At 30.9% G+C, this 13,212-nt stretch overlaps 1 protein-coding gene across 1 annotated transcript; it reads right to left on the bottom strand.

The window, feature by feature from the left end:
• Positions 1 to 4,857: 4,857 nt before the first annotated feature.
• LOC134278733 (IgGFc-binding protein-like) lies at positions 4,858 to 9,860 on the bottom strand. The gene is made up of 4 exons (XM_062761023.1): positions 9,826 to 9,860; positions 7,232 to 7,492; positions 6,207 to 6,380; positions 4,858 to 6,113 (listed from the first exon to the last, which is right to left on the bottom strand). The coding sequence occupies exons 2-4, from the start codon at positions 7,464 to 7,466 to the stop codon at positions 4,870 to 4,872; spliced, it is 1,653 nt and encodes a 550-aa protein (XP_062617007.1). The 5' UTR covers positions 7,467 to 7,492; positions 9,826 to 9,860; the 3' UTR covers positions 4,858 to 4,869.
• Between the last annotated feature and the right edge of the window lie 3,352 nt (positions 9,861 to 13,212).

Below are 13,212 nucleotides of genomic sequence, written 5' to 3'. Positions count from 1 at the left end.
CATAATATTAAAACAAAATCTTTATCACTTTCTAAACTTGTATTTAAAAACTTAAAACACTAAAAATGTCATTTTGACAAACCAACTGAAGCATTTTTTTCCCTGACGGATTACCTCTGGTATCTAACACAAATGCCTGGTAAGGTACCTTGATGTCTTGTGAATCTGATTATGTGGTAAAATACTAGTATGATAATACTCAGCCCCCAGCCAATTCGATGAATGATTCTTCAATGTCAATTGCAAAATATTGGATAAAAAATTAATTATTTTATTGAGGAACGTCTCACCTGTCCGTAATCAGTAATCGTAACTTGACATATTTCTTTATTTACTTTTTAATCGATCTTTTTAGTAAATCTTTTCTGTAAATAATTTCATTAAATGTACCCTTCCTCAGCTCTTCCATTTTTTCAAAGGAACATTTATCATAGACAGTTTCAAGAAAGTGGGATCGGAAATGATTGATTTCTACATAACTGCATGCACTTACTTTTTCCTATTCCACTTCACGCATTCTATACGAGTTTACCAAAACTTAAGTGATAAATCAAATTCAAAATTAAATTAGATTTAATAAAATTCAGTTAAATAAAATAAAATTAAAATTGAATTGCGTTCACGCTGCTGAAATATGAAATTAATCACACAGAAATACACATCTAGTTATTTTAACTGTTTGAAGTTAATTATTTTGATACAGCATGTAAACACTTTTGAAATATTTCTATAATTGGTAACAATATGGTAACATAATTAAATATTTAACTTTTTGTAAAATAAAAGGTAAGAGGGTTAGTATTGAGATATTCTTTCAAAGTTTCCCTGCCTGGGAAACGTCGGAAAACTACACATTGGTGGCTTCCATGTCGGGAATCTGTATGGAAACCACTGAGGCATGTTTGCGTGGTTTCCTATCTTGCGAAACTTACGGGAAACCACAGGTTGGTTGTTTCCATATCGGGAATCTACATGGAAACCACCGGGGCATGTTTCCATGGTTTCCTATCTTGGAAAACTTACGGGAAAGCACAGGTTGATTGTTTCCATGTCGGGAATCTATGTGGAAACCACCAGGGTAAGTTTCCATGGTTTCCTATCTTGGGAAACTTACGGGAAACCACAGGTTGATTGTTTCCATGTCGGGAATCTATGTGGAAACCACTATGTGGTTTCCATAAAATGGAAACTACTACTGATGTCACGATTCCCATATGTTTCCATCGGGTTTCCAAATTTGGGAAACCTGGCTTTTCATCCTGTGATGGCTTTGTCCAGTTTCTTTTAATAAGACTGCAAGGAACAATGTTTATCTTAAAAGGACTGCGTGGCACACTTGGTATTTCCTTTCAGGCTCCAGAGTCAAAGGTCAGACGCCAAGATACTTTGAGATGTCTTTCAATGAAAATTGAATACTCATAATTATTTCAAAATTCACAATATGAATAGTTATCAAACTTTCAAAATGTTTTATTCATATATTGACTTTAAATCAAACGTGGGTCACCGTCAGATGATATAACTCCCAAAACTGGTTTTAGAGATGTGTCGTACAGGCTGCAATAGTTCACTCACTCTCTATCAAACACCACAACATGGCAATGACTATTCTCTTATAAAGTAATTTCAGTACCCTACATCTCACATGCTATCGAAATCTATTTACATTCTGTAAAGAGGCTTTACAGGCATGAAAAAACAATGCACAAGACCTTGGTGATTTTCTATGGACAGGCCCCCTGTTAGCACTATACGAACACGTCTATAGGCTGATGTTTTCCCATGTACTACATGTACCTAGAGCACGCTTTAACCTTACTATTTAAATAAGAATGGGGGGGGGGGGGGGGCTCTTCACTGGGCCGCTATGTTACCATGAGAACCAAATGTACCAAGGGGCTCCCAACAGGATTTTTTTTTTATAAATTACCGAAAGGGTCAACTAAGGGATATATTTACATGTACAATATAATGAAGAATTGTTTCAATTTGCAAACATTAAAAAAGGAAAAAAATAAATTTGAAAATTTTCATCTGAAACTATGCCAAAGAAAACATACAAGAAATTTTGAATTGACTTAATCAGTGATACAATATGAGTTTTCTGATTACAGGTATAGATATGTAGTTGAACTCCTGAAAATGCGAGTTTTCTGATTATAGGTATTTAGATATGTAGTTGAACTCCTGAAAATTAATAGTCATGAAAATATTAAAAAAAAAAGTTTTCATTTCGTTATACTGAATGAAATATATCGAGCATCATTCAAGCTAAAAAATCCATAGCTGCAGAACAGTAGCTCTCTATTTGAGAAAATTCGGACAGATAAAGCAGAGCTACACCGTTGTAAAAACCATTTATACAGACAATTTTTTGTCGCTTACTACGGGTATTTTGTCTTGTATTTCATACTCTCCTTTTCAATGATATACAATAATTAATCATACAATCAACTTCTATTCCTAATAATTTACTTACCTCTTTAAAACGGTAATAAATGTTTGTTTGTGATTAAGGACGTCGAATGGGAACGCTTGTAAATCGACATTACAAAACTACATACAGTACGTACTGTTTCTGACCGTTAAAAGGTAAATAAAGCATCATATATAAGAGTTAAATATATTAATTAATATAGCAAAGCATTCTAAAAGCCAAAAAGCTTAAAGTACATGAAAGAATACCTAAAAAAGCGACAAAAAATCGTCGGCGTAAATCGAAAGTTTTTACAACGCTTAGATCTGAAGCTCTGCTTTATCTGTCCGAATTTTCTCAAGCAGAGAGCTACAGTTCTGTAGCTAAATATCCATTGAACAATACACAAGCTCAAAGTAAACACAGACCTAAAAAACATCAAAGGTGGGATAAGGTGCCATGGAAAAGTGAGCATGTCCAGACGACCGGTCACATCCGCCATGTGCTTCTTTTCATGATTGCAAAATAACGGAGAAAACTGTAGACAATTCAGTGTTTAAGTTATGGTCTAACAATGAGTACGAAAAACGTATCTTTCAGATTTGACCTAATGGAAATTGTTCAAAATGCAATAGAATGACACTAAGCCAGATACTGTAAGACGTATATATGGCGCACTACTAATTTTAGCGCCTTTGGTGCAAGAGCCCTTGGACACTAAAATTTATTGTGCGCTAAGGGATTTCTAGCTTTCTTATAAGTAAATCTAAATAGGAACACGCGATTACCTTATGCCGAAAGGTCGTTGGATTTTATATACACATTAGCACTGTACATGGTAGGATCTATCGAGAAAGTTCTGCCAAATTACAATTTAATTAAATTACTGTTACCACGGTATTTTTTTTTAAATACGGTAGTTATTACCCGTTACTTATCATTAGCACCTTCCAAGTTTGGCTTCTTGCCGTGTAAATGATCTATCGCCTCGAGGTAAACAATGCAATCAAGCATGGTGGTTGAATTTGAAGATATTACCTGATTATAATGACCGTTTAACCGTGAATTTTTCGTTTGATGCATGCATTGCTTTAAATAAAATGCGTAAATACATCATTATTTTTATTTGAAATAAAATTGATATAAATTTTTATATTGTTCCACGTCAATATGGTTGCAACACCACGGTAAAGTTGACGAATGTTTACTTATATACGGGGGTGCTATTGTGTTTCCGTGCTTGAAAAACCGAAAAGTCAAATATGGATATAGATAAAGAAAATATCACACTTATACATTTTAATGACAAGTTCAAGCGCTTAAATGTATTTGCACCAATGCATTCCAACTTACGTTTGCACTTAAATACGTATGTGCAAAATTTTCTCGTTTTACAGTACTTTAAAATATCATATTTGTACAAAAGCGTGTTTTTCATCTAACACTGAGAGGGACACAGTAAATGCATTTACAGAAGGTAATACATTGAAATGGTCACAACTGAATAGCAAGCAAACAGGCGCTTAGGCTACTTTAATAAGGATATACTATAATTAAGTTTTTTGTCATTACCGCTAAATACTTATTATCTCTACAAAAAAGGTTACACAACAGTTGGTCCATACGAAGTATGTACAGGTGTATTCAACGTACAAAATAATAAATGCATAACACCTGTTTCCCTTCCTCACCACGAGGAAATAAAAGTAAGGCTTCAAGCAGGATTTGTCTTATTTTTTTAAATATGAAATGTATCTTTTGGAATTAAACATTTTAGAAAGTTTTAAGACTGATCAATCATTTTAATGGATGAAACACACATATATAACATAATTAGTGAATTTTGAAGACCATATGCTTGATGTACTCCTCTCTTGTAAAACCCCTTAAATTGTAAAAAATGAATAGGACTTTTATTCAGTGACACTGCTGGCTGATTCAATATGTAGCGGTAATGACTAGTAATAGGCTATAGTCTTATTTATAAAATGTAGCGATATATAATAATCACCCAACATTTCAAAGAAATGAAGCGGTAATGAGTTGAATTTTTTTGCAATGCGGTAATTCTGGCCTCCACTTTTTTAAAAACATTTGCTTGGACAATAATACATTTGTACTTCAACCTAAATGTATAAAAATAATTAGGCAAATAAGATTGAAACTGTTTTCATTGCATTTCAATTTTGTATTCATTGTATGAGTTCTAACGATGGTTACGGTTCCGAAGCCATACTTTTATTATTTACATGTAAAACAAAATGTAGTATGTTTTTTAGTCACATATGGAGTCCTTTTGATTAAGTTTGTTGGTATTTAACAGAAGGAATTTTTATCCATTTTTATTTTGCAAATTGTGTAAAATAAAAAGAAATATTCATTTTAGATTTGATACATTTATATTGGGCTGAATTAATATGTCAGGGATAGAGTAAATTACACACTTTAAAACCTTATGAAAGAACATAATTGCCGGTGAATGCATATCCATCATCCATCCGATGACCGTAGACTATTAATCCAAATGTTGAGTTATTAGTTGTCGATATAACAATGGGTCCGCTGTCTACTTCAAAAATACGAATGCTGTAAGTGGTCTCGAATGCAGCAGAGCTCTGTTGCACGGATTTATAATGATCAGTTGAGGTATCATTTATTTTAAGGTCATCTGTATACTTTTGTTGAATTATCACACAGATATAGTTCTTTGCATATCCGTCTGGTACAACTACATTATAGTAGTCAACATATTGATTGACACCGGGAATGACTGTCATATAAGGATCTTTATTGCTGGAACCCATTGCAAAACCAGTTACTAGCACAGGGTTATCTGACTCTACAGTAGTAGTTTCACCTGATGTCACCTCAATGTTCATGAATTCTTTTTCATTCATATGCAAGGTTGATGAATTCCTACCTTCGCTGATTTTAATAGAATTCTGACTTTCACTTATCACTTGAATTAATGTCCCTAAATTTCCGTAGAATGCGGGGATAATATATCGATTATCTAATTCGGTAGTCGGGGGTAACTGAGAAACCATGTGACTACATGCTAGGACTTTCATCTGCTGACATCGGTTCCCTGAGAACACAGCTATTCGTTTTGTGGATTCAATAAAAGTCCCAGTAAGATCAGAAGTATGCATAATTTGTAAAGTTTCATATTTATTTAAAGTAGTTGTTAGTACATCCTGGTCTTCGTATGTTCCACCAAGAAGAGATATTGAAGTACTGGTTTTCATTTTAAATGTAATATTAACGTTGGTGTCTTTATATAAGGCTGCAACAGCAAACTGACTGTAGTAGCCTTCGCTTTTTTTGTATGGATTCGTTGACGACACAAGATATCTTGTTGACAATCTGTTTGTTGAAATAATCAGCGTTCCATCGTTTGAAGATTTATGAAAACTATCAAATATTGATACGGTGGATAGTTCAGATGTTTGTAGAAGCACGGCCTTGGATTCAATCGATAAATAATCACAGCTTAGATCATAGGGTAGTGTGATATTGGAATAATAGGAAACATTCAGTATAATGTCAGTTGCTAATTTAGTGGACGCATTAAGATCATTTGAGGTTGATATATTCACAGACGCATTACCGCCTGTTGTAATGTAGATTGTAGGGGATCCTTTTGCAGCTGGGTGATTTTTCATGAAAAGAATTAAAAATTCTCTGCCTCTACTACCTACAATGGGTTTAAATATTGAAATTGAAATAAAAAGTACGGACATCAATCTGTTCTGCGATAAAATTTAAAAAGTATTCAGAAAAAAGTTACCTATTGACCTTGGTAGCTGAGTAATAGACGATGTTGGTTTCGTAGAGGTAGTCTCTGTAGTAGCAGATTGTGTTCTAGTTGTATGTGCTGATTTTATTTTTACTGTTGTATTAGGAGATTTTCTTGTGGTTTGTGACGTCGGGATGGAGGGGTGTACAGAAATACCACCCACACCTAAAATGTGATATTCCAGTATACATTAAGCTTATTTATGCAAAATAAAAGTGCAACATTTATAAATGTCGTATTCCGTGTGTATAATATACCTACACTATGGAGAACTAAGAACAAAACGATAGCAAAAATCTTCCGAGCAACTTTCACATAATACTTTTGACTTTCTTAATTTTTTCAAGTTGCGCGTTGTAAAATATCTGTAGAACATAGCTTCTTACTACAGATTTAATTAGGAATTCATCTGACTAAAATCTATCCTTTTATTCATTGAAAGACAGATATAAAAAATAAGTACATTACAGTATTTTGCACCCGAGTGGATTTTTAAACTAAATCAAACAAACAATTTATTATTTATTATTTAATGTATTTAACATATAACCGGAACAACTTTTTGTATTCATTGCCAACTGAGGAAAAGCAAAGAAATTGACATGTGTTTGTTGATCTACAGTTAAAATAGCAAATACTTTTGTAGCAGATTTATCTTTTCTTGATAAGAATAAAATCATTTTCATATTAAAAAAAATTGACATCATACTGTTTACGCATACAAAAATTTGAATGAAATATTTGGAGATTATGAATGTTATCAAGCTCAAAAGTCCATTTAACAAAACATAATGAAGCAGAGCAAAGGTTGAAATCTGGAACATAAGAGGTTAGATAAGAATATAAAATCAAGGATTATTTTCCATCTAATTTTAGATGTCTATTGAACAAAGGATTTTTTTCTTGAAAACAAAAAATCTAAAGTTTTTTTAAAAAGAAAATTGTCGCATGATTATTTGCATGACAAATGTAAACGGAAATTCAAGAGAAAAAAACTTTAATGAAATAACCCTCACAATCTGATATTTTTTCGCTAATTATATTAAGTTTCCGTTCGATGCTCTCCATTTTATTGATGTTTTCTTTCTCAAGCTCCTCTAAAGCACTAAAACGTTTAAGAACGCTTTTCAAAAGATTCAATTCCTCTCGTCTTGAATACATTTCTGTGACAGAAGGCTTTTCGGCATAGGATTGTGTAAAATGCATCAAGAAAAGAAAAATCCATTTCCAGATAAAATTGCTTCTCTCCATTTTGATATCCTTTAATCAAGATCCAGCTAAAAAGAAACAAAAAAAAATATTTATGCAAAAAGTTTAAAACTATTTGGCGTTTTTGTCTGCTTTTTCGAACAAAGATGACAGAATAACAATTTGCGAAAGATTTCAACTATATACTTACTAAAACCGTTGGTTATATAAAGACATGTTTGTTTGTTTTTTATTAGAATTATATTCAATTCTTATCGCAAGTATATTAATTTTAATTGTTTTCTCATTACGAAGAAAACTAATTCCCTTCCTCAATTGCCCCCCACCCGCTTTTTGATTTACTAATAAAAGACTTTGTTAGAATAATGTAACATATTTTCTAGTGTTGTCAACGAGTATCTGGTTAACTGGTTCACCATCCAAGAATGCGATTGTCGATTAGTAGAACTTCTATTAGATTACTCGAATAAAGTACATTTAAACTTTGATAATACATAGCCAATAGCTGTTGTTACATTAACTATAAATGTATTATAACACATTTCCCCTATGTTAGGTACCGTTAGACTCGGGTCTACTGGTTATAGTAGATCTAATTGTTTTGATTTCACAGTTTATATAATTAATTTCTTATTTATCTTAAGAGATTATTATTATAGTTCTCTTGTTATTCTCTTATACTTATATTCTTATTCTATACACTAGATATACTCTTATTATCTTAATTAATTGCAATGAGGTATGCAAATTTTGAAGACCTGAGTTATAATTCCCTCATTTAATAATTCAACGATATGCTGCCACACCAAATATAAAGCTTGGAGTTATTTTAAATGTCTGATTTAAATCTGTTAAATTAACTAAATTTGAAATATCATTAGGAAATCAGAAATTTTCTGCTTTATATTCATTTTCCTTTTTTGTGCGTCGAATTCCTTTTTTTCTTTAATCTAAAATTAAAATTCTTTGACAATGTTCAATGTGTATACTGTTAATAATGTTCATAAACAGTATATCCGTGAATTAAAACTACAGATGAGTAAATAATAAGATGCATGCATGAGAGTTATGGAAAATTTGACCAAAAATCTCTTGACTAACCTGGTGCTAGATAGGAAGATGTAGCGAGTATAACCAGCTACGAAAAAGTTTCTGATTTGAACAAAATTACCATTTTACCTTACACTTTAAAACAATCTTGACGTTAAATGCTGAAATATCAACTGAAGCACTGCAATTTATACACAACAGACCAGACCCCAAAACCATAAACTGAGGACAGACTTAAGTCAAAATTTAAAGTCAAAATTTAAAAGCAGTAGAAATTTTGAAATTATTTTGATATGATACAAAATATACCAAATATCCGATTTTAAGTTTACATGTTGTAGATCGTGCGTTCTATGTACATTTTTGTGATACATTGTATCATATATCTATCATGAATTGATGTGTATTCCTTTTCATAATAATTTGTTACTTATTCATATTCTTGTGTGTTTAATTACAATTTTTTTTTATCAAATATGATATTTTTGAATAAAAAGAACAAATTTTGGTAAACATTTTAAATCTGAAAGTAACCCCAAGCAGACATTTTATAATTATATCCCGTGTAAGTGCAAAAAGGTCAAGAATATTAGCATCCGTAAATACCCTCTCTCTCATTGGTTAGAGGGGAAAGGTATATATTTTAATCACTTTTTGTAATCATTTGGGTATGTTCGTCATCATATTAAAGATTGAAAACATTGTGACAAAGACTTCTACAAAATATTAACAAATGTATAGGGTGGAAAATTGACTAAAAAAATAATAGAATTCATTTGCCTATTTTTTTTTAAATGTGGACTTATCTTTTTGTCAATTGAAGAAAAAAGATATTATTCTTAAGAATTAGTGTTTAATATTGTTCAGGTAATAAAGTCTATAACCGACGATGTTGAAGAGGTATTTTTGTGACTTTTTATTTTCTCTTCTTCACAAATACCCCTAAAATGTGTAGTCTCAGTATGTAAATACCATACCAAGTTTCAAGGGCTGTACTAGATTTAAAAACAAGAAAATATATCATGATATTTTAACTGATTGATAAGCAAGTACCAATTTATCATTTTGAAAAGTTTGAAAATCTTGGGAAAAAGACTTTTCCGACATAGGTTCTACCTTAACATCGCAAAGCAATTATCTTTTTGCATTAAAAACGAAAGTAACACTTACCGAAGTATGCGCTTGTTTGAAAGATCATAGCTTAGTAACAATCTCCAAAATAACAAATGAGAAGAAAAGTCTTTATATACTTTGGTAATCCACAAAATAAAGTGAAAGAAAAATTCAATTCACTAAAGTTAAAGAAAAAGATTTATCTACTGATGTTAAAAATCATACGACGAACACCTACCTTACCTCTGCTTTAACTGGTACTTACTGAATCAAATTACTTTAAATGAAGTATATAAATTCAAGTACTGTGAAACATTCTTGAAGAAAAGTTACTTTTCGAGAACATTCTTCTCAGTTTCCTGTTACTAATGAGATAGCTCTTCAGACAAGTATCTTAAAGAAACACGTGCTTTATATAAAGGAGATTGCCCTCCCTAACTACAATTTTGTACCGTATCCTATAGAAACTGACAAAATCAGCTTCTCAGTTTAAAGGACCTGCCATATGTCAAAAATTAAACATAAATATAATTCACATATACGTTAAAAATGTCATTCAACTTGTTATCATTTTTGTAAGAAACAGAAGATCAGCACATTGTCTTTATATGAAAATATGCATTTATTCATTAATTGAATTTTTATCATTTTTTAAAATCATTTATCTAATTTGATGTGTACAGATTTTGTCAAATGAGAGCAACGTATAATAGTTTTAACAACACATTTTATTGTAATTGTACATCCCTGTGTTCCACTTTGGAATTTATGAGATATTTTTGTATAGGGTATAAAGAGCGTTCAGCTGTCCATTGCTGACTTAATAACATATATATTTAGATAAGGTGAGGTTGACAAATCCATCTTTGTTCCTTGTTACATGTATATGAATATATAAAGGTCCGGTATTATACAGTGCTGCTATCCTATAAGTTGACAATTCTATCCTATCCTATCGTGAATCCTGCATCCACAATCCTATCCTGTGATTTCAGTCTAATCCTATCCTATCCTATCCTGCAACTCTCAGTTTTTTAATATTTAGGAATTAATTTGACAAAACGAAAAAAATGAATAACCAGGAAAAAAATCAGATATAGTTATGGTATTCATTTAAATGTTATGTATTTTAATGGAGAAAAATAATCGAGATCGGCATTCCATAATTCCCGACTCACCGCACAAATTAAATTTACGATTATCATTACCATGTTAAAAATTAATGTAAACAAACAGATCGTAATTAAACGTGGGCAAGTACTGATTTTGCGAACATATGTAAAGAAATTGGGCTTCCAGAAGAATTAAAGAAAAAATATAATTAGTATTTTAATTTTCCTATTAATATTGATCGGGAGACCCGAAATCGCGACTCCCGCCCGGCGTGTTATGATTATTTTTTAAAAATCATAGGCCTATACCGTCATAATGTTAAAGAATATGTTTCATTAAATATTTTATTTTTTCCTAAACTGAGCACCATGAAAATAACATGCATGTACATGTATAGTCTAACTGTGCCTGTATAACAGGTTTTCTGTATGCAATTCTAAAAAAAAGAAGATATGACTAGACCATAATCCAAACAGACAAGTCAAAATGTAGATCTAGAATATCTTGACTATCACATATTAAACATTTTAAATGTGAAATTGTTATGATTTTTCTTTATTTAAATTCATAATTAATTCTTATTTAAAATTTCAGTTCATCATCTGTTGTATGTGATATTTTACAAACATGCAAAATATATAGTTGCTAAATAAAATTCAAGATAATCGAAAGGTTAATTTTCTTTTCATTTAACTTCAGTTTCTTCTCAGTTTATGGTGTGTGAGCTCAGTGCTGTACAAATGTATTCCAATTTCCAATTCTGTTTTATGTGTGAAAATTAAACAATTTATGTTTAATAGTTCTAACATATTTTCTAAATTGTTATTGTCTGACAGATTGACAGTAATAAATAATGTAGTGAGGTCACACATGTCCCTTAGACCTTATAAAACATGCATAAGAAATTAAGAATTCACAGTATTTACAGTATTTTTAACTCATTCTTGAGTAAGCCAGGTTTGTATTTGACCTTGGCATTTGATCTTGAATGTGTCTGATTGAGAAATATTAAAATGCTCCACACGTTCCTTAGATCTTATAAACATGCATAAGAATTCACAGTATTTACAGCATTTATAACACATTCTTGAGTAAACCTTGTATTTGACCTTGACATTTGATCTTAAAATTTCAGTTTTTAAATGAGGAAAAATACTTCATCAAGTAACAATATTTTTATTCAAGGTGATTCCTCAACAATGTTTAACAATTGAATATTCCATTACCATGAGACAGAGTCATTAAAAGTATCCATGTACAGCATTTATGAATTCAATGCAAAGATCACAGATACATGTTCATGAACTTTGTTTAAATCTAAAATTATCAATGCTTTTATTACAGTTGTATAATATTTTACATGCATATGATTTTGCTTCCTTATCCGTCAATCAAATTAAAATTCAAATGTCAGAGTTATTGTCAGAGAAATGGTCATAAACCGAACAGTTCCACAAATGTCAACAATTCACAGAAAACACACACTGATCTCTGTAATAAAAGCACCATGATTTTAGACTTGGGACTCTTTGACACTGGTTTGAACATCTTTTCATCATTTACTCTAACAGCATATGGCATGAACTGCATTCTTACAGCTTCAAATGTGCAGGATTTCCTGAAATAAAAAAAACAACATTATAGGCATGTAGATTGTAAACTTTGTCATACACATTTCATACACATTTAAAATTTTACATGTTTTTGATTGTACAATTGGCTTTAATTTCACCTTTTTCTTCCAAAAGTAATGCATTTAGAAATCATGAAAAATAAAATCTTATACTGCAACCTCAATCATATAAAATAAAAAAAAAAATCTTATTTAACATAATTAACTTGTATATTATAATTCAGTTTATTTTGTAAACTTGCTAACAAGTATGAATACATTTGTTTAAGTGACTTTTCTCTATTTTCTGCTTGTATTTATCTATTTAGTGTTTTTTCTTGGTTTTCTGTTTTTTGGTCTTGACATTTGATTATAAAAAAGAAGAAGAAAATATCTATTTCACAACATGATGACCAGAAAAATTCAACATTTTTTTCAGTTTTACTCTCAAGATTTTTAAAAGAAGAAATCACTTGTTCCGAGAAACTGCATACATGTCACCTCAACTCAGATAATGATGTTTATGTATTTTAATGACCATGTGAAAATACATGATAAAAATAAAATCATACATACTTTTTAGGTTAAAATCTTTATACTGTGATGATGCATGATTCCAGACAAATCGAAATCCATTCTCTGTAATTATGAATATTAAAAGATTAACTTAGGTTTCATAACTCACAATACATCATACATACATGTACAATATGTAAGTGCACTGCTGAGTGAGCTTATTAAACATTTAAGCAGTAGCATTAGAAATGGTCATGATGATTCTACATTCATTTATTATAAATTATACTGAAACGAAAGAAACTATTTTCAGACCTTATTAGGGAAATGATAAGAGTAACAACCTGATTAAGGCATAATACATATGATTGTTTTAGTCTTAGA

This window comes from Saccostrea cucullata, unplaced genomic scaffold (assembly GCF_032062105.1).
Source record: "Saccostrea cucullata isolate Sc308-1 unplaced genomic scaffold, CSIRO_AGI_Scuc_v1 ctg440, whole genome shotgun sequence".
NCBI classification, from domain to species: Eukaryota; Metazoa; Mollusca; class Bivalvia; order Ostreida; family Ostreidae; genus Saccostrea; species Saccostrea cuccullata.
Note: the sequence above shows the minus strand (reverse complement) of the source record. Positions and strands in the feature narration are given on the sequence as shown.